The following is a 27,815-nucleotide window of genomic DNA, read 5'->3' on the forward strand; positions in this document are numbered from 1 at the left end:
ACAGGACAACACACACACTTGGAAATTCAATCGAGTTTTTCTTACTTCAGTCACGACACCCACTTTAAGCGACAATTTGAGTAGGTCTTCAATTTTAACTGAGACGAAGACATTTGGACTCGCTCGTGCCGTGGACCGCAGGTGGATGCAATTAGCAGTTGATTAATCTGTTGCGGGGACATTGGGTAAGAAGCCTACTATCTCATTTTGTTTTTCATTTCATACCTTCTCACTTTTGGTCCGGCTATGATTACTCTTAACACGATAAATAATGAATATTTGATAGTTTGCTTAAATGGTGGAAGCTGATCTGGCTTCAGAACGTGAGCTGTTGTGTATTATTCAACAAAGCTCTGGTACACCTGACTTTATTTCCTCCTTTTCCTCAGTCAGTTGCTCAACAGACTACCATTTCTCATACGGGTAAAGATGATAAAGCACACTTGTAGCCTTTGTGATTTCATGTTTACCTATCTACCTCAAAGGAAACAGAAAAAAAGGAAGAATACCTGTATATTTCTCGGCAGTAATTAAAAGTTTATCAAGTGCACTTACAGTCTAATGCAATCCAGCAAAGCAGTCTCGCAATAAAGCCTATATTTGAAGTTTTTGTTGGGTGTTTATTCAGGCTTTCGGGGCCATAGTTTGGAAGGAATACATGTATTGGATTTCATAATAGCAGGGAGTCTTTCTATTCTAACTAATTTTGTTTCCTCTTACCTATGTAAATTGCTGGCAAAAACAATACAAATCGCATGAAGTCCAATACAGCAACAGCCACAACAACAGTAAGATCTTAAAGGTCAATCACCATATTCCTGACACAGTGTAAAGAGACTATAAACAGATTTATTGAAGGGCAATTGTATTTGGTTGTATTGCATTGTATACATTTGCCCATAAACATAAAAAGAGCCATCAATGCTGACTTGTTTGTGAAGCTGAGTGATTGGTTGGTTTGTTGGTTCCTTGGCCCACACTTTGTTTTTTAAGGAAAACATGGTAATGTACAAAAATATAAATAATAATTTTGAATCATTTGTTTCCTCACATTTCTCAGTAATGCCAATTTATATCCAAAGTTTGCATGTAAGTCACACATATCATATTCATTTCAGATATGGAGGATTCCAGTCACTTGTACGATGTGTATGAAACAAATGCCCACCCTCCCTGGGCAGACCACCAACATCAGTGTCTGGAGAATCTGGACAATGTGGAGTGTCTCAGGAGGAAGATTAAATTTTACTTTATGAACCCCTGTGAAAAGTATCACGCTCGTGGACGAAAACCATGGAAACTCATGCTGCAGATCATTAAAATTGCCATTATTACCATCCAGGTAGTATTCTCAGACATGATCTGAGCAGATGTTAATTGTATTGTTTCACCACTCTGATAACAAATGTCTTTTCCCATGTCAGTTGATCTCTTTTGGGCTCAGTAACCAGATGGTTGTCACATTCAAGGAGGAAAATCTAATGACATTTAAGCACCTTTTCTTGAAAGATTATGTTGATGGAAGCATGGAAACATATGCTGTCTACAGGCAGAAGGATGTATATGATCACATCGATTACATCATTAAACAGGTAAATGAATGCTAGCATTTTCTTTTTATTTCCTGTTGGTAGCAGGAAACACCATGAGGCATGACTTTTATTATTCATTTGTCATGATGCTGTAGATCTTTTCCTTTTGCTTTAGTGTTACTGTTAATCATTGTTGGAACTTTATCATTCTACATGCTTATATGGCCAGAAAGCATTACAAGCTCCCATGACAAGCTAGATCTTGTCATGGGATTGGACTTTGTTCATGTCGTTTGCTTCGTCATTTAGTTGGTTATGACTGCATAAATCTGTCATAAAACAGTTACTTAAACAACCTAATCTGCTGCAACTCACCTTTTCAGAAAGTGATTTTCCCACCATTTACAATTCTTGTCAAACTGTCAACAAACTTGACACTTAAATTCTAATTGGTCATTTCTAGTATGGACTTCTGCACAACATCACAGTAGGCAATCATGAATATCAGAAAAATGGTGCTGTCTACAGTCCACTGTCACTGTGTCAGGAGTACTACAGGAACGGTACCATCTACCCTGGAAATGAGACCGTTGAAATTGATGCCGATGTGAAAACTGGTATGCAAGATTGTTTGTTTGAGTTATGGAAAATGGAATACTCAACCAGGTTTATAGAGTTTGTTTGGCAAAATATTTGACATTTCTTGTTTTACGTTGCCTTTTTCTTTTTGTTGTGGCTTAACAGAGTGCCTTAAAGTTTATCCGATGTATCACGAGTCATTGCGGGAACATCTTCCACATTTTGAATTGTATTTCAAAAGGTTTGTACCAAACATTTTTCATCTTTTTCTTAATGCAAAAACATTTTCCTCTCCTGGTTTTGTACTTGAAATGAGAACCCCTGTCAGTTCATGTACCTTTTGTGTCTTCCAGGATGCTCTCTGTTAAGATCACATTTGTTCTCAAGGCCATAAATTTACAGACAGTGAGACATCGAGAGCTACCAGACTGCTACGACTTCACTGTGATTGTACGTCACTTGACTTGTTTCCTATGGCTCAGTAAAAACTAGTGGATCACACCAGACGTTTGTCTTTTTACCAGTAGTGATATGGAACTTCTGATCATTTTATTTCTGTTTAAACAAGAAGTTCACACAGCACAGATACAGTATGAGTTTAAATGACAATGAAGAAAAATGGAAACAGTCAGTGTGAATCCTGTGTTTATTCAATGAAGCTAGTTTAAGAACACAAATCTGAGCAGTCTATTAGTAAGGATGTTTGCACACATCGCCTGCTATTTACATAGTTAAATGTTAGCTTAAGGCCCTGGCAAGTGAATGTTTAGCTATTTGGGTTGGCCATACAAATGCAGGCCTTTTGTGAAAATTTTCTGTCCTCTGTTTAACAGATCACTTTCAACAACCAGGCTCACAGTGGCAGGATAAAAGTCGACCTGGAAAATGATGTAGACATCAATGAGTGCAGAGACTGGAAAGTAACTGGAGCATGTACGTTTTCTGACTTGATTTTAGAATATACAAAGGAATCATCTGTATTGCTGGGATTCATCATGGTTGTTCTAAAAGTTTGAGACTTGTATCTGTGCTGCACATAAAATCAGTTTGAAGATGTTCCTCTTGTCTCTTCAGATGGGGTAATTTTAATTTTTCTGTTCCCTCAGCTGCTAGAAACATATACCTGACTGTACTGCTTGACTGCCTCATCATTATAACATGCATCACCTCCTTAACACTCTGCGCACGCTCAATGATCAATGGGATTCAACTGCAGCTTGTGAGTACTTTTGTCATCCCACTTAGTTATTTGCTCAGACCTAAGTAAGGTGTGATTGTCTGATACATATCTGTTCATTCTGGTATTAATAAAGCGGAGCCAAGTGCCAAAAACCTTTTATACCCCCTTGTAATTAATACTGAAGGATGGAAGTTGCAATTTTTTTAACAGTCTTGGGCAAAACATCGATATGCTCAGTAAGTTTTACTTCCTTATGACATTTTCTTCACTTAATCTGTCCATTAATGAAAATGTTTAGTATTTATGGATACAACAGCAGCTAAGAGCATACTTGTCATGTCATATCAGTGTTGGTTTTGTGTAGATATAATCTCTATATTTCTATTTTCCAATTAATTTTGACTCTATAATTTTCTGAGGCTTCAATGAAGCAAATAGGATCAGCTTAAGTCGTGACCTTTCTGCTGCCGATTACTTTTTCTATTTTTGATCTCCGTTATAGCAGCCTACAACAGTGGGCCCCCCCAGGGGTCCTTGCAGGGGTTCCTGGGAGTCTCCAGCAAAAAGGGGAATGATTTATTTTCATTATAATTGAATCCATCAGTAACACAATGACAGAATGTAGACTATTTTGGTCATGGGTTTCAAACACTTTCTGTAATAAAATATCTAAAAGATCTTATCAGATGGGGGACCCAGGGACAAAATCAAATGGGAGTCCGTGGTCTAATTTGTGTCAATTTAGACGTCTTTGATGTGAAATGACATGACATGTATTTCTTCTGTGCTTAACAGGAGTACACACTCTACTGCAAAACCCACTGCGGTAAAGAAGTCTCACTGTCAGACAAGTTGGAGTTTGTGAACGGTTGGTACATCCTGATCATTGTCAGCGACACACTGACCATCATTGGCTCCATTATGAAGATAGAGATCCAGACTAAGGTAATGGGGATTTAATCAGTGAGACTGATTCATGTTCCAGTCAGTATAAATTGCAGAGCCTTTCATTACTTTTAACTTCATCAGAATAATAGCTGCTGCCTACAATGCACATGTTGATATATTGATTCAGCTCAGTGTTTTGAATCTTGCACTATTTCTTCTAGATCCTCACAAGCTATGATGTTTGCAGCATCTTCCTCGGCACAGGCACCATGTTCGTCTGGATTGGGGTTATCCGCTACATGGGTTACTTTAGCAAGTATAATGTAAGACCAGATTATTTATCAAATACAGGACATCAGCATCACAAATGCTACACTGCTTACAATAAAGATCTCATACAGTGTAGCTTATGCATTTAACAGTTTTTGCTCTTTTCGCTATCTGTATATGTTTTTGAAAACTGAGTGTAAAACTCTGAAAAAGGGAGTTCTTGGTTTTTCATGCAGATCTGCCAGTATTTGAACAAACATCCTCCCTCTTGAAGAAGGCACTTTTTCGTGTAAACATGATTTAGTGTATAAAACACAAACAATTAAATATTTTCTGCACTTATTGTAAAGCAGTGAACTTTGGCATCACATAAAGAGATAAATAGATTTTTATTTAAAATCCCCTTTGGAAGTTTTTTTATGAGGCTAATTCATGATGATTGCACCTAATTACCAGAAAATAACAACTCTTTAACTTGATTATATTGTCAAAGAGAGAATTTATTCCTTCATGTGGTTTCCAGATACTGGTCTTTAGTGTACATTTTTCAGCTCTATTACCATGTGTTCTGTTGCTATTTTCAGATTCTCATCCTGACACTCAGGGCAGCTTTCCCAAATGTTATCCGTTTCATCTGCTGTGCTGGAATCATCTACCTGAGTTATTGTTTTTGTGGCTGGATCGTCATAGGCCCGTATCATGAGAAGGCAAGCGCTGTTTGCATAATACAAAGAAAAAGTTTGCAAGATTTAACTAAAAACATTTTAAACTCTAGTTTCGTCCTGTTTCAACAGCCAATAATCATGAGGACATATAATTAAAATAATCATCACACCGCTCACCTAACATTTTTTCCTCTTTGACCTTTTGCTTTAGTTCCGGACCTTAAACACTGTGTCGGAGTGTCTGTTTTCTCTGATCAACGGAGACGACATGTTTCCCACCTTTAAGAACATGAAGCAGAAGAGCAGCCTGGTGTGGGTTTTCAGCAGGGTTTACCTCTATACCTTTGTCTCGCTCTTCATCTACATGATCCTCAGCCTTTTCATTACGATCATCACTGACACCTATGACACCATCAAGGTAAATGTCACTCATTCATTATTAGTGGTCATTTTTATTTTCTGTACTTAGTTAGACATTATGTATGTACTTCAGAATTTCATCGTTATACATAGTCTAATTTGAATGTTTCATTCTAGGAAAAGATGCTTAAAACCCTTAAATGTTTTGACTGAAACTGTCAATTTCTCACTTGTCTCATTTAGCAACAGCAGCAAAGTGGCATCCCGACATCGGAGCTGCAAAAATTCTTGTCGGTGTGTAAAGATCTGCCAAACTCTGGGCTATACCGCCTCGAGAAGAAGAACAGCTGCTTCTTGAACTGCTGCGTCAACAGGTAAGACCAAATGTCCATTCCACGTTACTCCTGAGACTCTTTATCCTTTATGTGATAAAACAGCTTTGACTGTGGTAAAGTAAACTGTTTAGGTATGCCTTATTTGCACATAAAACAGGAGATGCAAGTGCAATGTGTTAAAGCACTTTTTAATACTCTGTGCAGTCACTAGATATAACATCTTGAATGGAATCTAAGTTCACCCCTTTTTCTCCCTTCAGGTGCAGGACAAGTCAAGAGACGCTGACTTCAGAAGCATAGCTGGCCTTTAATGTGAGATATTGAAAGGCTATATTGTAGAAAACTATAACCGAACGTTCCTTTTATGCTATTATATTCAGCAGGTGAGAGGGTCTTAAATTTTTTTTTCTTTACCAGTAGGCACCAGTAAGTTTGCTCAGGTGATTGATTTAATGTGAAGAAGTTTTTCAGTGCTGAAAAGACCGAACCCCAGTGACCATGAAGCTTAGAGCTGAAGAAACTGAGACGCTTAAGTCTCGTCTTTATGATGCACTAATACAGAGGACACTTTGTAAATACAAATTCATATTTATATGTAAATGAAAAAAAGACTGATACTGAAATCTGAGATGGTATTGTTCTTCAAAAGCAAAATGTCACGTGGAAGGATCCCAATGTTGAAGACAATGACTCAAGGTTAAATAAATAAGCTGTAAATTCATGAGACTTTATTTCTCCAAGTCAGGAGAATGTATTAATATAAAAGCTAAAATAACATTTCTTTTTTTGCTCACACAAGTTAATCACCTGTAAAATCTTCTTGTTACAAAGAAGAAAAATCCCATTTCAGTTCATGGTAGTAATGTTCCACCCGTGCAACCTTTTAACAATGTAAAATTGACAGTCTTTAAAAGCAATATCCAGAACCAGGTTCCATAAATGGCTCCACTTGTCATCAGTGTAGCAGTAGCAATGGATGTTAACCAAAGATGACTTGTCACTTGACCCTCTGTGATGAGTTATTGTTAGAGGCCTGGGGTCAATCCAAACCAAGCCATGCAATGTTCAACTTTGCTTAACTGCAGAACGTCTCAGAGAGGGCCACAGAATGTCTCTTGTCCATCATCATGAAGCAGAAATCCGTTCAGTTTGGCTTTTGTCCTGGATTACATTGCTCTTAGTCCAAGCAAATAAACAACCCTAAACCACAATTTATATGAGCGACTTGATGCAAGCCTCCAGAGCGGACAGACATAATCTGTATTGAGATCTCTCATAAATGCAGCCAGCAGGGGTCACCACTAAAAACTAAGGTAGTGACTACCCATAGACCTTGTAAGTTATCTAAAAATAAGTTTATAAGTCTTCAAAACCTAAATTTCCCATGATTTTACAGTCACAATGACCAGTTCTTAATATTTGAAAGCCTAAGTCCTTAAAGAGTTCCTTGTATTCTTGGCAGTCTCACAGGAATGTTGTCAGGACAATCCCAAAAGGCAGGAATCAAATGACTTGTGGCTTACAAAAGAGATAAGATGACAAATCACTCCGTGGAGTCAGTCTGGTTTGGCTTGGGTAATGCCAGGGGGCGGCAGGACTCGCTGCTCCTCCATCCTGTTGGACTGAGAACGCAGGATGAGACTGAAAAAATCCTCATCTGGAACAGTTGGTCCCTTAGTTGTAGAAGGTGGAGCAGCACATCTCTGGTCGTTAAGTCTGGAGCCCTAAAACATTGTAGAGATAGACAGCACAGTTATATTAGCCGATACTGCTGAGGCTGGTACAAGAAGCCGTTTATGAATCGCTGTAGGGCTGAAATGATGAGTTAAAAATAGATTGAAACTGTTTTTATGGATTAATTTATCAGGCACAAAATTCACTAAAGTGAGGGTTTACTGCTTTTTATATCACAGTAAATGGAATACATTTGGGTTTTGCACTGTTCATTGGACAAAATATTTTGAACATGTCAACTAAAAACTTTTTTTTTTGCAATGAGAATTTTTCACTGTTTTTTGGCATTTTATAGACTAAACTGATAAAGAATAATTAGTTGCAGCCCTTGATCAGACAATTTAAAGTTATTCCATTCAAGATAGGAAACAAGCATGCATAAAAGATGAGAACTTTTCCTTAATTCACAATAATTATAATCTAAACATCCATGTGTACGTTTTTTTTATTCATGATAAACTACAAAAATTGTATCTCTTCAAAATCTTAAACAATCAAATGTGGCCCATTGTTTGTACACATTGTATAATAGTCGAGACATTTAGATTGACATGATTGTTTATTTGATTGTAATACAACATAATTGATTCTGTTTAAAGAATAAATCTCCATAGTTCAAACTAAGCTATAAGAAACTTCTGAATTTATACAACTGTGCAGAAAATGTAAGCATCCATGTGCAACAGAATCTTGTTGATCAAACAAATGAGCACTTGGCTCAGGGTAAAGCCAATTATTTCCCATCATGCACTGAGCAGTGAGTCGAGAGCAGCTGCAGCACCTGGCTCTGTAAACTGTAGCCACTTGATCTCATGAGATTATCACCGCCTGTGTCGATGTGACACCGCAGCAGGTCGTGTATTATACTGAGCCAGAGAGTGATCACTGGTGACCGATTCTGTGCAGACCTTGTTTATATATGTAATCGGCTGAATGCTTGGTCATAATATACCAGTGACACACTGGGTGTTTTCAGGTAGTTTTTTTTCTTCAGTGATTTTCATTTAAAAAAAAAAAATAAATAAATAAAAAACTCAGGACCAAGTCAAAATACACAAAGCAAAAAAATGTGTAGGGCTCAGTTCAGACATAAAATAATGCACAAAGATAATGCTTTTGAAATTCTGCCAATTGAACCCTGCAAAAACTGCATAGTTTCCCTCCAACATCCCGCTGTCTAAACAGAAAAAGATTTACAATAGGTGGATTCATTGCTCTCCAGAAAAGTATCTATGACTTTCAGAGAAGTGGCTGAAAAGAATGTAGATAAAGCTTCATTTTACTGGTCTTTAATTTCCAAATCATTCCCCTAATAATTCCAGAGAAATGTCCTGGAAAGAATCACGTAATGTGGTTCTAATTATAGGGAAAATGGAGACAGTGTTCAACTGGTGCACTTCCAGTAAATGAGCTTTTAGTGTAAACTTGAGTCTTTTAGTCAAGGTACAGCAGGTCAATATCAGCATAGAAAAATATAAAATCTGCCCACAGGGAAATATACAACTCAACATACATGGAGAATAAAGTTTCTAATAATAAATTCATACTAAATAAAAATATTTAGCCTTTAGTGGATCCGCTCTTCAAATGAAATTTGTATTTCTCTCCATAAATGCTAACAAACTATGTAGTTCCTCCTAGGGAACCTCTATGAAATTATAGACCAGTAAAACAAACATTACTAAACTGTTTATCTTTAATGTGGGAAAAACTATTCGCTATGGACACTGTAATAGTGATACAACAATATATAATACAATATACTAGATTTATTTTCCTCACCTGGCACTTAACTAGCATGTCGAAGAAGACATCGTCCCCCTCAGGCTGCTCAGTGCTGGCCTCGAGGCAACTGTACAGGGAGGGTGTGTGAGGGGTATCTGTACTGGAGATTGGGGCTGGGAGGAAAAAAAAAAAACAAGCATCAGTCACAATGTGAGCAGTGATACTGAGGGAGATGACAAAACTGGGAAATGCCTCGTATTATTTAGTCACCTTGTGGGGGGACTTGGTCTGTGCTGGAGGTGGAGGGTGTACGAGGCGGGCTGGAGGTGCTGAGACGTAAGCCAGGAAAATGGCTCATGCTGACTCGTTGGTCGTCCAGACGACGGGCCTGGGAGCTGGCCAGCAGCTCCAGGAAATGACCAGGATCCTGCAATGGTATTTCGCACTCCGAAATAGCTAGAAGCAAAGATAATTATTATCTGGGTCATTTGTAACAATGGAAAACGTTGGATTGTACTGGGAACAGCGAGTTGTGGCGTTTTCTCCTTTTCCCGGCATTTAATTCAGATTTTGTGATGGGTAAATACAAGAAAAAGAGACAAAGAGTTTGAGAAGGATGAGATGTTCATGGTTTACAGTAATTCTATGGAACTTAAAGCAACCGTCTGCCCATAATCTACCTTCTGAGCGTCAAATACTCCCCACAGACTTGAGTTGGCTGTAAAATAAAAGTAGTTTTGTCCTTCATGGAGCACAAACACTGTGATACGCTTGGAATCATGGCCGTTACAGAGGAGTACAATAGAAACATTATTTCAGGATGGACAAAAAGTATCAAAAAAGGTCCATGGAGGCTGATGTGCTCAGTGAAAGATGAAACCACAAACTTTTTACATGGAACTCAAGGCTACAAGGAGTGAGTGATATTCAAATAAAAGATTTTGGGCGGAGCATCCCTTTAAGTTATTTTCACAACATTTAATATGTAAAGGACACATTCATGGACAAGCTGCATTCACACCATAAAGGGGAAACTGATCGGCCATCCTGTCAGATATGATCACTTAATTGGCTTGTCACTAATGAAGGAAAAAAATTAAACTAAGCAAAGACTTGAAAAATAAGTCTGAAAATTGCTAGTGGATATGGTGTGAACACAGATGAAAACACAGGGGCTCGACTCACATTTCCTCTCTGCTACAGGTGGGGTGGAGGAGGGAGAGGAATGGGCAGGGAGATGGCTCTGGCCATCCAGTAGAGAGCACCTTTGGTCGTCCATTCTGTTACCCTGGAAACGGGAGAGGAGGTCGAAAAAGCCGTCCTCTCCAATAGTGTCCCTTGATCCTGGCTATTAAAAAAAACAAAAAACAAAAAAACAATACTGGTGAAACATACAGACTTAATAACATTGGAGACAGGCTTCAGATAATAACAGTAATCAACCTAGTTGACTGGGTTTTAATGACAACAATCAAAATACAGAAAAGAAATGGAAAACAGCACAGACTATCTTCTTATAGAGGCAAATTTTAGTTTAGTTCTAAAATAAGCGGATTTGTATTTTTTTTTTTTTTTTAAATACTACTGAAAAGTAGTATGTCACATTGTGCTCGGAGATATTGTGATGGGCAATTTTGAGTTTCTGATATTTCGTAGCTAAAGGTTAATTGCTAGAGTAACCAATGATAGAAATAATGGTTTGTTGCAGTCCTGTTTAAATCGGATTAATTTTGATTACCCTATTCATTCTCTAAGCAAATAATCCAAAATATTTACAACAGCACGATGCAGCAACATTTCACAAGGCTCCAGATATACTCCAAAATAGACAGTTAATAGAGAGTGCAGTACATCTCAGCTGTTTACCTTCAATTTAAAAAAAAAAAAAAAAAAAAAAAAAAAAGGGTAAAAGGTGAAAGCTAAATTTTGCTGTGGAGTTTCTAAAGTTTCTTCACTGCATATTTAAGATACGGGACCCTCAGAGGTCAAACAATTTCATTACGAGTGTAAAGAATTCAGAATTATTTAAAAAGGCAGTTTCATTTGATAAAAATAAACTATTAATTTTGAAACTGACTTAACTTTCCTTTACGCACACTGGTGTCTGACATTTGTTTGGAAGACATGAGTTAGAAACGATGATCGCAAGTTTCCACATTATTTCCTTCCACAGTTGTAATACTGTACATTTGGGTTGAGGCTGATACATTTTTAACTTTCAACTTTTTCTTGAGGTTGAATCATTATTAAGCCTCTTGTGGGTTCCAGGGATGTTATGAGTAGGCTGGACAATCTACTGTATTTAGAAATACCTTAATAGACACTGGTGTGTCCAGCTCTGGAGTTGTGTGCTTGGTGCAGATTTCATGTTGCTCTTTAGGAGATGACTTGTTGTTCTTGTGCTTCTTGCTTTTCAGTCGGTGGAAGAGGAAGAGCTTAGTGGAAGCCTTGATTGTGTTGTTTTTCGAAGACCCAGGGAAAACATCCTCATCCCAGTCCTGTGCATTCAAAGTGCATACAGACTGATCAAACAACCATTAAAATGAATCTGTCAGTGATGTTCAATTAAAATGAACAGGTTCTTGGGATAAAGGGAAATTGATCATTATTTTACGCAACAAAATGTTTTACATGTCTATGAAAGTGTCTGTAGAACATGGCTGATTTAATTTATTTTACATTGTTACAATTGAGACAGTTTCTATTGTATGCACCAAAATTTTCTCAAATTAATTATATTAAAAAAAAATTTGAGTTGAGTAGAGCTTACAGGCAGCTTCGTATATTACAAGCTAGATTTTTATGTCAAATACGAATTGGGGCAATTTTGGATATGTGTATGCAAAATAAACAGTTGAACCATTTAATTTGTACAATAGGTTTTAAAATCAGACAGAGCAACTTTCACTGGGTTCAAATGCATTAGACTAAAAAACACACTGCACACATCACAAGTGTTTCTGCCTTGTGAAGTTATTTTACACTGTACATACTGGTGGTGCTGGTGAATCTCCAGGTTGGTTTTTGTCAAAACTTTGAGTCAGTTCCAGGTTCTCTGCACTATCTCTCATCCTCGGTGGAGACTTCACCCCTGAAACAAAGAGAGAAAATTCAACAGAGTGGCCACATTTTCAAAAAATATTTATACAGCACTTTTGCAACTACAGTGCAACAGTGATTTAACAAAGCATCACAACAGACTTTGTTCTCTGAAGACAGACAGATGGAAAATAAATTTTCCCTCACACAGTTTTATATCTGAAATGTGTGCTTTAAGAGAATACCCAGATTCACAAGTGTAATGGATCATTGCAACAGATTCGTCAGTGTCATGAAATAACAGACTATTCTGAGGAGTGGAAATTTACCTGAGAGATTTGGGTAAACCTGGCAGCTTACTGGCAGAGCGGAACTATTAGTATTTGGGTTGCGAAAGATGCTGGGGTGGATGTTGGAGTTGGACTTCAGGCCTACAACCAGACGAAGGTCTGACAAGTTCATCCTGGCTGTGACCTCACTGCTTTTGTCTCCAGTCTGCACCATTGAAAACATCAGTTAGTTAATGTGAATAAAGATCAATTTAAGCATATGAATCCCAAAAAAATACAAAGCACATTATTACTAAGAGGGATTCTTTTTGCACTGGCTTTGTGACTTGTATGTCCATAAAATCCTTACTGCATATATATATAAAGAAGCTCAAGTATTATTCCCTGCTGTTCACCATACAACCAGTAGATGGGGATATTGCCTGATGGCAGCTGCAGATTAGACTCAGAGAGGAGGTAAACAGTAAACAGTCACCTCTTTGGCAATTTCCAGATGTTTCTCAGCGAAGTACATGGCTTGCTGGTGATTCCCCAGGGCAGTGTGGGCATTTCCTAGACTCCAGTAAGCTCTTCCTTCACCAACTCTGCAGTGACACACAGAGGAAAAACAGGCCGAGCAGCTTCAGTTGAGATTATGCAAGAATGGGAAGGGCATTCATCAAACTATCACATAATACAATCACAAAAAACTGAAAACAAAGCTCATTTTACAACAGTAGTTGGTCCATATTTATTTATTTAATTATTTCATATAAGAATCCATTTGTTCTATTTACAGAGGTAAATAGACACTTTCAAAACCAATAGTTATGGGATTTTAAGAACTCTTCCTCTGTTCCTCCTATTACATCCCATTTTATACCTTAAACATGACTTAAATGACTAGCTGAGGTTGTGCAAGTTTAGACTACCAGAAATCCTGCTTCTTTTTCCTTTGACTTAAAAAAAAAATAGAGAAGTACGCCAACACGACAAATTAGAGCACTGCTTTGTCAGCAGAGCTGTAAACTGACTTCATTTGAAAGTGAAAAAGAAAATAGTTGAATCATGCTGGCATAAATCTTTTGATCATGTATGTCAGTTCAGTTTATTTCCATTTACATCCATTTGTATGAGCAGCCTTTTAATATTGGGAGTTGATCGAGGTGGAGCCAACTTTCAATTGTGGAAAAAGTAGATCATGTTTCTGGATGAAAGTTGTAATCTATAAATACAAAGTCCTATTTTTATGTCTAATACTGACGTGTTGTGAATTTGTTTTTGCCATTCTTTTCCAAAGACAACATTGCAGCATCTGTAGCTTAATGGTTTACCTGTGACTTGATGGGTGTTAGCAGTAAAACCACCAAATCTTAGCAAATGATTAGATCAGGGGCCACCCGCATTCAAACTGTACATGCCAATTGTACTTCAAAGGCTACTTTGGCAGGAAAATGGCTTTTATAACTGATACCTGTCGTTGAGGTCCTGAGCGATGACCAGATGTTTGTGGTGGTAATCAATGGCTCTTTTATAGTCCTGCAGTAGTGTGTAAGTGTTGCCCAGACTGTAACAGGCCTGGGCCTCCACTGCTCTGTCCTTCAAAAGCCTGGCCAGCTGCAGAGTACTCCTGAGGGCAAAACAGAGGAGGAGGAAGAAGGTCAAAGAATGTGTAGGGTGGGTGCAGGAAAATGATGGTTATCTGCTCACTTTCCAAGGGCTTCTTGGAAAAATTGCTGGAGTATGGGATTGAAAACTTTTGAATTTAATCAGTTACTGCTGCTTCTTAACAACTATGTGCCTGTACACAACTCTGTGGTTGTTCTAGACAACTGTGTTGTATTCAAAACGTTCCGTTTGTCTTATTCATATGACCAAAACCCCTCCCCCTAATTAGCATTTAAAAACATTAGACAAACATTTAATAAATGGTTTGTAACACACAAATAGTTTGTAGTTGTAGGTATCTCTCAGGATCATTTGTGTGTAAATGTTTATCAACTGCTTATGAATGCTAAAGAGGGGCCTTTAAATAAATTGTTGCCAACAAAACTCGGCTGGTGTAATGAATCAATTTCTAACTCAGCTCATTTAAATTTAATGAGATTTCTCTTCTCTAATTGATTTATGGTTGTAAGTGTAATTAAATGTTCTTGCTTATGTCACTTTCACAGTACAAAGAAAACAGAAAAAAAGTATTTCAGTATCAATGTGAAAACAGTGATGAAATGAAAATCAATATCATCAAGAAGCTTGTCCAAGTATCATGATCACTTGGAGAGCTATCTGCAAGTAACAACTATGAGGTTAAGGAGGCCTTGAGCCTCAGATTTACTCACTTGTAATGACCCGCTGCCACTTCAAACTGGCTGAGGAATATGTGAGCATTGCCAAGGTTACAATGGGCCCTCCTCTCAGCAGACTTATCCCCAAACTCTTTAGCGATGAGTAGCCGCTGCCAAACACGACAAACAGTAGGTCATTAAGGTCAGGATTAACAGAAAACACTGAGGTAAATCAAGACAGGGAAGTCAACCTTCACAGACATCAGACAAGAAATGCTAAAAATGTCTGTAGATAAAAACTCATATTTTCTTTATTATGTATTAACTAAAACTGTTGCATGGCTCTCAAAACTCAATGTGAAGCAGGTGCTGTAGAGCAGACACTGAAGACATACAGTAATTTTGTCTGTCAGAAGTTTCCGACCTACCTTTTCATGCGCAGCGACGGCAGTTTCAAAATCTCCCAGCAGATAGTAAGTATTACCAAGGTTCCCATAGGTACGGCCCTGTGCTGCCCGATCGCATAACTCCTTCACCAGGGACAGGTTTGCTCTTTGAGAAAAAAGGAGAACAACACAGAAGTCCTCATGTACAACTGTTGAGGTACATTTAACATTTTCAGGATGATTTTTCAGGCCATGCAACAACAAACATTTCCTTTGGTTTCCATGTGCTGAATTAACTGGGCTACATATTATATATAGTTTAATCTTAACTAAAAGGGAGAGTACCTTTAGTTAAGATTAATTTTGGGGGGATGGCCATCCAAATTCAACACCACAGACCATCTTTGAACAGAAACAGGGATTATAATCTCCCTTGATATACAACCCTGTTAGCATATGACCAGAGTTAAATTCTGAGGTCATGTGATGACGATTGAATCAACTCCATGACAACTGAGCAACTGCAGCCACTAAGACTGTAATAGGTAGTTAAAAGCTCCCGAAAAGGCAAGTTGAAAGATGACAGACAAGGTCAAGAGTGAACCTTCACATTCAATATTGTTCACTCACCGAGCACTTTATTAGGAACACCTGTACACCTGCATATTCATGCACTTATTATGATTGGCTGACTGGAGCCAATCACTTGGCAGAAGTTCAGTGCATACAATCATACAGATATGGGTCACAAGCGTCAGTCAATTTCAGAGCAAACATCAGAATAGGGAAAAATGTGATCTCAGTGACTTTGACTGTGGCATGATGTTCGTGCCAGATGTTTGAGTATTTTTGAAACTGCTGATCTCCTGGGATTTTCATACACAACAGTTTCCAGAGTTTGTGAAAAACAAAAAAGACAGAGTTAGCAGCAGTTTTGCAGACGGGAAACGCCTTGTTAATGAGAGAAGTCAGAGGAGAATGGCCAGACTGTTTGGAGCTGACGGAAAGGCTATGGTAACTCGGATAACCACTCTTTACAACTGTGGTGAGGAGAAAAGCAACTCAGAATGAACAATACATTGAACGTTGAGGTGGATGGGCTACAACAGAAGACCACAATGGGTTCCACTCCTGTCAGCCAAAAGCTGAGGCTGCAGTGGACTGGGTTCAACAAAACTGTTTACATCTGACAACAATTAATATCCAAAGCATTTGGCTAAAACTTACAACCAGGTGGGAGTTCAGCACCTTACTCAAGGACATTCTGATAAGTGATTATTGTGGAGATCAAACCTGTGACTTTTCACTTGAAGCACCAACACTATCACACACACACACTTATATTTATATATATATATATATATATATATATATATATATATATATATATTAGCAATATTAGTTCGCTTGTATCATTCCTCGGGGCTTTCACAATAAAAACAAAATAACAACAAAGTCAATGTTTTGAAGTAAAAAGTGGTATCAACTCACTCATAGTACTGTGAAGCTTTCCTTAGGGCTATCCTGGCCTCCTCTGGGAACTCTCCTGGCTCTGCTCCAGTCCAGCAGATGCTCTTGCCCTTGGCGTGGTAAACGTTCCCAAAATTATACAGCGCTCGAGCCTGCCCAACCTACAGCACGCACACAAGATTTTCACAGATGGAAACCACAGTGACCACTGTTATAATTATATACTTAAAATATACTGACACCAGACCTGCTTGTTTGCATGGGGGATGGCAAACTATTCTAGATGTTGTTACGCCGGAGCTCGGCAGTCATCGTGCATACCCAGACTGTTTTGTGGCTGCAGAACATGTTATGTAACAAATTTGGATCCCTTTATTCTGATCAAGGTAAATGAGCCTTTTAGTCACTGACTGAACTTTTTATTTACAGAACAGTGAAAAATGATTCACTCTCAGTTTGCTAAAATAAAAAGAACTGCAGGAATGTTTTGTTTGTTGTTTGTTGTAGTTTTAAGTATCACTAGAACTCGACCCACCTTATCATATATGGCTCTCGTGATTTCCAAATGTCTCTGGCAACAAACCACTGCTTCATCATACCGTCCTAAAAGCTTTAATGTGTTCCCAAGGTTCCCACTGGCTTTGGCCTCACCAAGTTCATCTCCAATCGTTCTGGGATTGCAAAGGAGAAAAGAAGCAGCAGGAAATAATTAGACTGCAGTATTAGTGGATTACTGGAGTGTATTAGTACGAAAACACAGGAGGCAAGACATCAATTTACAACTGCAAGAAGCAATATAGTGGGGTCGTGTTGAGCTATTTAATCATGGGGTGGGGGACCAACAGAATGGTTTGGAAAGGAGGATGTGGCTTTGGAACAAGTTACTATTAAGGTTGTGAAACTGTTCACCTGGTAAGTGTGAGGTCATGCCGATGGTACTCCAAGGCTTTATTATACTCCTGTAGATGAAAGTAGGCATTTCCCAGCTGGCTGTAGATGGCACTGAGGATTTGAAGGTCCTCTGTTCCAACATGGATGGCAGACTCAAAGAAAGACACACCGGCCCGATAGTCCCCAGCCTTACAGAGCCGCTCACCTTCCAGAGCCAGGTCCAGACATGATGACTCCATCCTGCAGGGAAGTGGGATCATTGTGAGAAGTGACAGTGAATTCTATTTTATAAAATCCTTTGAAATACTTTTTGTAATATCAGGAGGATTTAAAATTTGCCTCACTCTAAATTTGTTTCACAAAGACTGAATGTAATCAACACAACCATTAACTGGATAAATGAAGTTAGGCCAAACACAGGATCAAGGGAGATAAATTAGTACACCTGGAGGTATGCGATAAGCTGCACACAGACACAATACGTGAGCCAAAACTGCCAGAATAACATGCTGGGCAGTAATGTCAAAAGTAGGTATGATTCCTTTTTGTCACAGCCATAACTGTCTTTCTAGCATGTATCCTGTTCTGTGAGAGCTAAGGCTGCAACTAGGGATTATTTTCATATTGATTAACCTATCAATTATTTTTCTCAAATAAATGATTGGTCATTTGGTCGATAAAACGTCAGAAAATAGTGAATAATGTCCATCCTTGCTTCCTGAAGCCCTAAGTCTTTAAATGTCTTATTTGAGTTTAAGATCGAAGCCAGAAAGGTTTTTCCCTTTTAGATTATTTATCTGTTGATCAACTAATTGATTAATTGACTAACCATTGCAGCTCTGATGAGGACAGGAAAAAAGATTTAAAAAGGCACTGGAAACTGGGAGCATTACAATTTTAATTAATAAAACTAGAAAATTCCAGGGAAATTTTGAGTGCCACGGGGGCTACTGCCGGGATGAGTACATGATTTATTTCCAGTGTTCAAAAGTCACCCTGATCATATTCTGGTTTTGGGAAATGTCTTGATATAAAAGACTCTGATATAAAACAATGTCACATCCCTCCATCATGTATTATGTGGGAAATATCTCATATTCTGTGTTGTTTTTTTTAATAAAACAAGAGGCAACATGTCTTCAAACTGGCATTTAAAGGGTTAAAATCCTGAAAACTAATAAACATTTGATAGGTTTGAGCAGAACTGAAGTGGTTTAAGAGATTTATGCAAAAAAAGCTGAAAAAAATATTGACATATGATGATTTTATAGCATTTTCTTTGTGTGTCCTTTTTTGGACGCGAGGAACCCCAGAGGGTACAAAATGTGTTACCAGTGTATAATAGACCTGTAACAGTAACTGACATTAGATTTAAAAAATATGTCAAAAAAGACACTTTCTTGCAGAAATCCATACCTTCAGCTGTAACACAGCCAAAATGATCAGCAAATCAAAAAAGAAAAGTGAAGAAAATGTCCAAAAAAGGACAGAGGGACCCCTGAGGGTTAATAAATCCCATGAACCGCTATTTAAATTACCACTATTATATTTCTTTCTGTGCTAAATTTAATATTACTGGGGAGGAGAGCAACGCGACTAAGTGACAGCGAGAGAGGGCTAGTAGCTTCTCCTCTCCTCTGTCTCAGCGGAGACCGTCACAACTTCATTCACTCTTAACAAAACAAAAAAAAAAAAGCAACGAAGGAAGCAGTAAATGGACTTACATATTTAAGACCTAACTAAATGTAATTTAAGACCTAACATGCGGCTAATGTAAAGCTAGCGGAGCTTGGAGAGTTGGTTATCTGGTTGCTAGGCGCACGCACGCACGCACGCACGCACGCACGCACACACACAGGTCAGGAGCTGCCGTTGCCATGGCAATGTGAAAATCTGCCCAGAATTTGGCTTCTACGTGGCTTCAAACAACTGCAAATTATGAGAAAACCGTTACTTCTTTTCATAAACCGAAAAGACCGTGACAGACACTGAAGCCAGAAGTTCCTACAGTCTCTATTTTATTCAGATATTCCTTAAAATGAGTGAGTAAGCTCAGTGCGAAGACAGAGAGAGATTCTTTTGAAAAAAAAAAAAGACGATTACATTAGGTGTCAATGAGAGTGAGACAGGTATTGCTGCCGGACTCGGCACCCCCGTTTAAATTTTGTGCAGACCCTGCCTGTCAAAGTTACATTTTATGAATCCCAACAACTATGTCTACATTTTCAGAAAGAATTATTTGTCTCCTTTTTACGGTTTGGCCGCGAGCTCGAGTTAAAAATAAAGGTTATTTTTTACTGCTTCACGCACTCTAGCCAACTGACGCTTTCACTCTAACTTTGAAGAAAAAGTGATTTGCACTCCTCCTTTGAGTGCTCACAGTTTGAAAAGTTTACATGTTATGTAAAAACAGTTCCTGTCTTTTTGAGAGAGCAGAAGTTTTCCTCCGTTTTATAGTTTGAATCACATTTCTACGTGCAGGTATGAGAGAGCTGGGTGACTTAGAAAAAAGGTGCAATTTTGTAGAAAAAAGGTGGGTTTCTAAAGAAAATTCCAATGCATTTCTAATGCATTATTTATTCCCAGTTTTTTGGGAATAACTTTGGGAAAAATTGGAATTTTAACACCAAAAGTCATAGCACCCCTTGCGGGATCAAGACGCACGTTTTGATGTATATATTACCGGGGTTTTCTCAAAGCTGCGGGACGCAGCACTCCTCTCAGCTATTCTAGCTGCAGAGGAGTGCCTCGGAGCTGAGCACCCGTGGCACTAATTACAGATTTGTCTCTTTAACATTTCTCCTCCTCCTAATCATAACTTTGGACATGGATGATCGTATGATCTGCAGTTGAAAATAAATATTCACCTTGAAATGTTATTTAAAAAAAAAAAAAAAGAAAAACATTTGAAAAGCTGGAACTAGTGAAAATTTGGAAGAAAAAGACACCATAAATAATGAATTACCTAAAAGACACAATTATCTATGATTCATCTTATTGTTTCTGCACAATTTTGAACAACAATCCATTCATCTCAGAAATGATCTAAAATGACAAAAAGACAGTGGTATTACTCATAATCAAAAAACACTGCACATGTATCAACACAGAAGCCTCTTCAGGGCCTTGGATTAAGCCAATAAACCTGACAGATCACTTGAATGAATGTTCACATGAGGTCCTCTCAAGCCCTCCATCTTTTCTCACAACTTACTCATATAACAGACAGAGGAACACCATATGTCAAGCAGAGAGAATTCCAGACCCTGTGAAAGCACAGACAAGAACTATAAATCCAAAATAGGACGGAGCATTTCCTGTCTGTCACGAGCACTGAGGCCTAAAAACGCCATATTTACCCTGGAACTAAAGTATGTGCCTCACATCTAACCATGAACACAAAGTAAACTCAGATGTGTCTGTGGTAAGGACTACCATTTTATGGCCTCCACACCCTTTCTAAGGAATAAGATCATCCCTTTTTTTTTGTTAGCTTTGAGCCACCACTAACGGAAAAAAAACTGAAACATGGGTGAAAGTGTGAAATTACATCATAAGATTGTAAAACAAATCCAGTCATGCATCGATGCACACGATTCACGTCTGCAGGACCGGTAATAAGGATAATCACCATGTAGTTCATTTGTAGGATGCAGTTTTAAAGTTTAAATATAAAATTTCAATAGCTTAATGTACATAATGCTGGCCGACTGATCTTAAATCTAGACCAACACCTTACTTCTCTGGAGCTAGAAAGACATCATGTTTACAGAATTCAACGTAAAGAAATTAAAAATGCCAACTAGGTTTTTAAGATATCATTTGAATTGAGTCATGCTTTGAGTTCAGATCACAAGAAAACAAACTGCATGTATTTTCATTTGAATAATCACAGGTTTATGACTTGGGGTTTGGTGATGTCAACCATCAAAAACAAATAGGGGTTAGCTTCTAGCCTCCAACAGGCTGTTTGAGCACTTCTTTTAAGTCTTTCCTGAGCCAACCCTCAGAGGAGAGGCTTCTCCCAGAGAGTCAGCCCTCCTTCCCAGTCTGTCTCCTGACCCCCCCCACCAAAAAAAAAAAAACTCTACCAATGCTTTAGGCATTAGTTCAAGATTGGGTTAAGGTCAGCCCCTCCCAGAAAATGACAATGTTGTATTTACAGGACTAATATGCGTGTTATCCTGTCAATGTCATGTACCAATGATGAATACGGCTTCATATAATTCACATATTATAAAAATAAGTACTTAATCTTAGCTGGGACCTTCTTTCAAAAGTACAAGTTGATGCAGAGACTTCAGAAACGTCATCGGTGCTCAAAGCTTTTCTCTGGACAGCATTTCCATGAAAGTATGTCAGCATGTTATAAAACCTATGGATGGATGGGCCTGACTGTGCCACTACTCTTAAGCCATTTAAAGATTAAAACAAATTGTTTCCTGTTTCTAAATGAACATGCTTCCTGACATCTAACTAGACGATTCATCACCTCCAGTCAATGTGAAGAAGTGACTTACTAATGCCCACGCTCACATACCTGTTGCGTCTCCCCATTCTGATGCACTCCAGACAGTTTGACACGAAGGACATTTCGAGCTTCTCGATCTGGAGCAAACTCAGCTCATTCAGCTTAACTTCCTTTACCTCATCTTCCTTCATGTGGATACACATAACGCACACAAGCCACCGTGTCCCGGTCTCATAAGAATAAAGAAAACACAGCTCCCTTGGATCTGCTGCCTTTCTCTAGAGCGCCCTGCTAACTTGTGGTAACAGCAAAACAAAGGACTTAATCCGCTCAGCGTTCACGTCGACCTCAGCAGTCAGGTGCCAGGGTCAGAGACCTTTTGTTTAAGGTGAACACAGATTAGCACCAAGTTGTTACCATGCAGACATGAACGAGAGAGTGCTCAGCTAGGTTGCAAAATTTAGCTGACTGTTGAATTTCTCTATCACTTAGCCATTGGTAACCTGCATTTCTAAGCCGCCTGATGGTGGGTGTCACTTCCAATTAGGCCAGACCTCAATGGTAATTATAGCCACAAGTGGCTCTAGTGAACTCTAAGGCTATTTGCTCAACACTCCATGAAATAATCACTCAGCAGGCAGCCTAGATGGTAGAAATATCCTCTGTTGAAAATAATTCCTCCTCAAAAATAATTTACCTGCATAACAATATATATTTTAATGAGAAGAGTTATTCATGCTTGGACTTCTATAATTCTCAATAATTTCTTGGAGCAAATCCCACAGGGACGGCATTCTGATGTATTAGAAAAAGAAAGCCAGAAATAAATTCACACCACACCACAATCCTTTCTGCAAAGCTTATAGTAACTCAGCTGCAGCCAATCCAGAGAAATCCACTTGTCTGAATTAACTAAGTCTGGTCAATGTGCCCTCTAGGGCAAGAAACAATATGTCAGGACTGCTACAGGCCATGTGACATTAAAGCTGCCGCCTCAATTGAGCAAAAGCCAGATCAGCTGTTATATAACCAGGGCAAACGTTGGGAATAACCCAACCTTAAAGAACAGGAAAGTGTTATATGAGATAATCATGCTTTCTAAATACATCTCTCCCCAACAGCTACTCAAAGAGAAAGAAAGAGTCACTGCTTAACACTGGACCAGCAGGTATCTTGTTATCAGATTGTTCTCAGAAACTGACAGAGAGTAATGCATTTGTGGTGATGCAATATATGTCAACTTTCAAAGCTTTCTATAAATATATAACTGGTCTAATATATCTATATCTATACACCTATGTCACCAATTAAACACTAGTAAAAACTACTAGAAATGCTTAATAATGTGACAGTAATCTGGAAAATAATCTTCACCAGCACAGATATTATTATTTTAAATATCAATATTAGAAATGGAAACAATCGCATGAGTGTAAAACAATCAGCAATCAGGTTCCAATTCCTTCAATTGTTTCACTTGTGTCATGAAATATTTACACTGTGGTCAGTGAGGACCTCCCGCAGTCTACTCAGGACCATTCACGTGTTGGACAATAAGGTGTCACGTTGCTGCCGCAGAACACACTGTTGTTACTTATCCTCACAGATATATGTAAATATACAAATAAAAAGCAAGTACAGATATTATATACAGATAGTATATTGATATATTGAATTATATGTCTGATATTTCCTTATAAATTAACAATATCATATTAGGCTGCACCTAACACTTATTTTCATAATTTTTTTCTTATTAATCTGCTGATTATTTTTCCTAATTTCACAGAAGACTAAAGAAAACCAGCAGACATTCATATTTGAGCAGCTGTAACCACTAAGTTTTGGATGTTGGCTTAAACATTTACTACTATACATTATTATCAATTGTCAAAGTTGTTGCCGCTTAACGTTTGAACTGATTTGTTAATTATTTCAGCTCCTACACATAATAAATATTCTGTGGAAAATCATTCTGGCCAATTTTCAGATACTTTTGCTGCTCAACTTTATTTTTACAGTCATTTCATGATCAGAAAATTTAGATTGACCATACGACCCTTTACGTTACACCTCACACATCAGACACTGTAAACATACAGCCTACCTCTGGCGGACATGAAGTAAATACTCCCTGTCCTGCGCACAGTGCAGAAAAACACTGCCATACATGACAGTCAGCTCAGCAGTCCTAACCAACACAGCCAGAGGAAAAACATGATGCATCCTTCTCGCCTGCCGAGCGACAGGGAAAACAAACATTTAAAAAGAAGGAATCTACACAGTGACAAGTCAGAGTGGTCTGGAAAGACTGAACGCTGCCATGCATGGAACAATGTGAGAATTCAACAGCCACACTTTCTCCATCCCTCCTCTCATCCTCTCATCTTGAAACCGGAGCTGGGGAGCAGGAGTAAACACTCACTGACACTCATTGTCATGTGTTCAGCATATTCTAATTCATTAGTGAAAACAAACACAATTAAGTACTTTGGAGAGGATGCAGATGGGAATGCACTTGAATCAGCAATGCTCCACGGCTTAATCATTTCAACTGCAGCTCAAGCTGCCATAAATTTCTAGAGCAAAAATTATTAGAGGACTAACTGCTTAGCTGACAGAAAACTGTTTCATGAGGAATGGAACCGTTTTAAACACTGAAGTCGTTTCTCAGGTTCTGTTCTGTTCTGTTGTGATTTGTTATATGTGTTGTTGTGTGCTGCCATGCAACTTTGTGACACTTATTTTACACTGTCATTTTGGGTACGTCTCTCTTGTAAAAGAGATGATGCATCTCAAGAGACTTTCAAGTTAAATAAATAAATAAATAAATAAATAAATAAAGCATTAATTGGCAACAATTCAAAACTTGTGCTCTTGGTTAATTCACTATCTTATAGACTAAGAGAAGTTCGAGAATATTTTCAGCAGACTAATCAATAGTGAAAAATAACCATTAGCTCCCACCTTTGTTAAATACTGAAATATACAGAACACAGCACAAGCTAGTAGTACGAAGGATATTAACTTGATGTATGGCCATCCGTTCCAAAAGGAGCAGACTGTGGCTCATCACCAACCGTGCTTAGACACACTGCTGCATTCAAATGATGTTCACCTGCTAGTACAGTGCAGACTGTGTGACAAGAAACCCCACATTAGCTTCACCAGCTTGTACCTTGAAACAATGTAGGAAGTCTTCAAGCTGTTTGAGCACAAACTCCCACGACCGTGTCAAAACAGAATCTGTAGATTCAACAGACCAAGCAGCGTTTTACCCACTCAGTGATCATGTTCCCACTGTGAGCTCTTTGTTTTCATCTCTTCTGCACATACCGTTGCACTGAGCTGTTGTGGACTTGTTTGCCTCTCTGTTGGCCCGAATGAGTCGATCCTCCTGTGATCTCACAAAGTGTTTGGCCAAAAAAGTCCAGCTGACTGCTTGATTTTGTTGAATGCATCATTCTTTGTATAAACTCCACTCAGTGAAGTGCAAAAATATAAATAAATAAATAAATAAATAAATAAATGAATAAATGAATAAATAAATAAATAAAATCCCAAGGGTGCCGCTGTGTGTGATGCAGGGAACAATCACACCATGTTCAAAGTCACTGAGTCGCGCTCTTTGTCATATTTGACAAACAATAACTTCTCTTTTTGATCCGTCTGAATGTTTTGCATTATCTTTTTCCCTCAATGGTGTTTGAGAATTGGGTTGTAGTTATTAAAGTAAAGAAAAAAGTCAATCCGACTTCAGATTTAAAAACTGCAGATTGCTTTTCAAAACTTTTCACCTCATATGTATATGTGTGTTTGATAAAATGTCAACAGCTCTATAGTTTTCATTTTCACTACCTCTAACCATGTGGGATCCAACAATAGTTTTACAAGAAACTGAAAGACAAGTTCAAAAATGAGAAATGTGACCATTAAGAAAGAAACTGCAATGAAATACTTGCACTTTTACTTTTGATTTATTCTCTATAAATCTAAATTGGTGTGAATTTAATGTAAATGTCATCTGTTAGCTTTAACTCCTCTGAATGGCTGGGAGGAATGGTGTGTTGTGAAGATTTTGTAAATAAAGAAGGAGTAATTATGTGTCATACAGATATGTGTCAATGACTGAACAATGACCAACACACGAGTGAGTTGGCACAGCACTGTTGTGCCAGGTGCCAATTTATACTTTCTTTACTCACCTTTCTACTTTACTGTTACTTAAATTTTGTACTTCAGCAGAAGGGAAGGTACTTGGGTGGAAACTACATGAATGTACCACAACACAAGTATGAAACAACTCTTTGGAAGCTCTTTGTTCTGGGTTATTTAGTCACATGCGCTGAGGATAAAAGGCCCAATGTGGCTCCTAAACCATAAGCATTTCAATATGAACACACCCAACCAATCCCTCTTCAATTAAGAGATGCTCGCTACAGTGATAACCATATTTTCTTTTGAAGCACACTTATGAGAAACCATCATTAGAGACTTAACCCTAACCCTACACGGGAAAAGAGCTTCACAAGAAAATTTAAACTGAGCAACACTGTAACTGTGGGCTACTCTAATTATTGTCTTTCTAAACTGGTGGAGGATGCTTCATCATGAAGTGAAAGGAGAATTACCAAGCTTATGTTTTGTAAGGCTACTCGTTTACTGTAATAAATGAGAGCAGATGATTTAAGGCCTGCAATTAACACATTTCTGATCCGTCTGAAGCATCCAGACCTCTCAAGTCATCTGGGACAGGTCTGCTCATTGTCCCCAGATTCAAAACTATAGATAGAGAACAAGCATTTGCATATTTAGAGCACACTCCCTGAAAACTTGAGACCTACTCCAACTCTCAAGTTATTTTAAAATACTTCTCTGTTCGCCACTGCATTGTTTAAGATAAACATGAGATCATCATCTGATTTATTTAATTTAAGGTTATTTGAACCTTCTGCTTAATTTTACAGTTTTAAACACTATTTATATCGCTTTGTGTGTCTTTTCTTAATGCCCTTTAAATTATATAAACTATAAAGAAACTTGTCTTACCGGTTTTGTGAACTAAAATGAGTTGAAAGTCATGTTTTTAGTTCAGGTCAGAAGCCTCTTCATGACACAGCCTTGTTGGGGATGAGTGTTTGGGAAATTCACCACTAGAAAGCTGGAAATTAGTCAGTTTAGTATGAACATGCCATCACATGTTTGTTGTCTGACTAGACTGCAGGCAATTGAGTGGGCAGACGTTTCAGTCTGTTGACACACAGACGAAGTCGACACGGATGACGGCTTTGTAACAAAAGACGAAAGGCTTTTGGGAAAGTGAGTGAAATAAGCTCGCTAAAGTCAGAAGTAACCGAGGGGCACAGCAACAGGACTGACGCCAAAACATTTCAGGTAATTATTTCACCTACCTCAAACTGAAGTACGCGAATACACCACAGACATGGCTCCAGCTTCAAAAGAAATGTTAATCAACTCAAAAGCTTCCAAACTAATCTTTTCACTCAGATGTTTACAGTTAACCAACTACTCCCTCGCCCTTGTGGAGGAGGATGACTCCGCTGTCTCGGGTTGAAGTAGCCACTCCTCGCTCTGAAAATCTGACTCCAATTAGGATTCAACTGTTGCTGCTTTCAAGTGCAGTCGGAAATGTCGACGTCGCCGCTTATACGCGCCTGATCGACCAATCGAAGCGGTAAATACAGGCTATAAATCTGACGTTAAGGGGGCGTGGAA

At 38.3% G+C, this 27,815-nt stretch overlaps 2 protein-coding genes across 4 annotated transcripts; one reads left to right on the top strand and one right to left on the bottom strand.

The window, feature by feature from the left end:
- Positions 1-3: 3 nt before the first annotated feature.
- On the top strand, positions 4-11,745 carry mcoln3b (mucolipin TRP cation channel 3b). 2 transcript variants are annotated; one of them, XM_056378815.1, is made up of 15 exons: positions 4-185; positions 1,119-1,342; positions 1,425-1,592; positions 1,996-2,149; positions 2,277-2,352; positions 2,465-2,561; positions 2,945-3,044; positions 3,218-3,330; positions 4,087-4,236; positions 4,401-4,502; positions 5,034-5,156; positions 5,326-5,532; positions 5,718-5,848; positions 6,070-6,121; positions 11,686-11,745. In XM_056378815.1, the coding sequence occupies exons 2-14, from the start codon at positions 1,121-1,123 to the stop codon at positions 6,107-6,109; spliced, it is 1,683 nt and encodes a 560-aa protein (XP_056234790.1). In that variant the 5' UTR covers positions 4-185; positions 1,119-1,120; the 3' UTR covers positions 6,110-6,121; positions 11,686-11,745. The 2 variants fall into 2 exon arrangements, with proteins under 2 accessions (XP_056234790.1, XP_056234789.1); XM_056378814.1 differs by lacking the exon at positions 11,686-11,745 and having other exon boundaries at positions 6,070-6,360.
- Positions 6,516-27,795, bottom strand: LOC130171040 (G-protein-signaling modulator 2-like). Of its 2 annotated transcripts, none has more exons than XM_056378812.1 (15): positions 27,491-27,795; positions 17,627-17,848; positions 17,253-17,388; positions 16,739-16,878; positions 15,290-15,413; positions 14,916-15,031; positions 14,051-14,206; positions 13,073-13,181; positions 12,637-12,802; positions 12,262-12,359; positions 11,581-11,766; positions 10,454-10,616; positions 9,539-9,724; positions 9,326-9,441; positions 6,516-7,533 (listed from the first exon to the last, which is right to left on the bottom strand). In XM_056378812.1, exons 2-15 carry the CDS (start codon positions 17,845-17,847, stop codon positions 7,366-7,368), a joined length of 2,085 nt encoding a protein of 694 aa, XP_056234787.1. In that variant the 5' UTR covers position 17,848; positions 27,491-27,795; the 3' UTR covers positions 6,516-7,365. The 2 variants fall into 2 exon arrangements, with proteins under 2 accessions (XP_056234787.1, XP_056234788.1); XM_056378813.1 differs by lacking the exon at positions 27,491-27,795 and adding an exon at positions 27,129-27,220.
- Positions 27,796-27,815: the final 20 nt, after the last annotated feature.

Source organism: Seriola aureovittata, chromosome 6, assembly GCF_021018895.1.
Source record: "Seriola aureovittata isolate HTS-2021-v1 ecotype China chromosome 6, ASM2101889v1, whole genome shotgun sequence".
Classification (NCBI taxonomy): Eukaryota; Metazoa; Chordata; class Actinopteri; order Carangiformes; family Carangidae; genus Seriola; species Seriola aureovittata.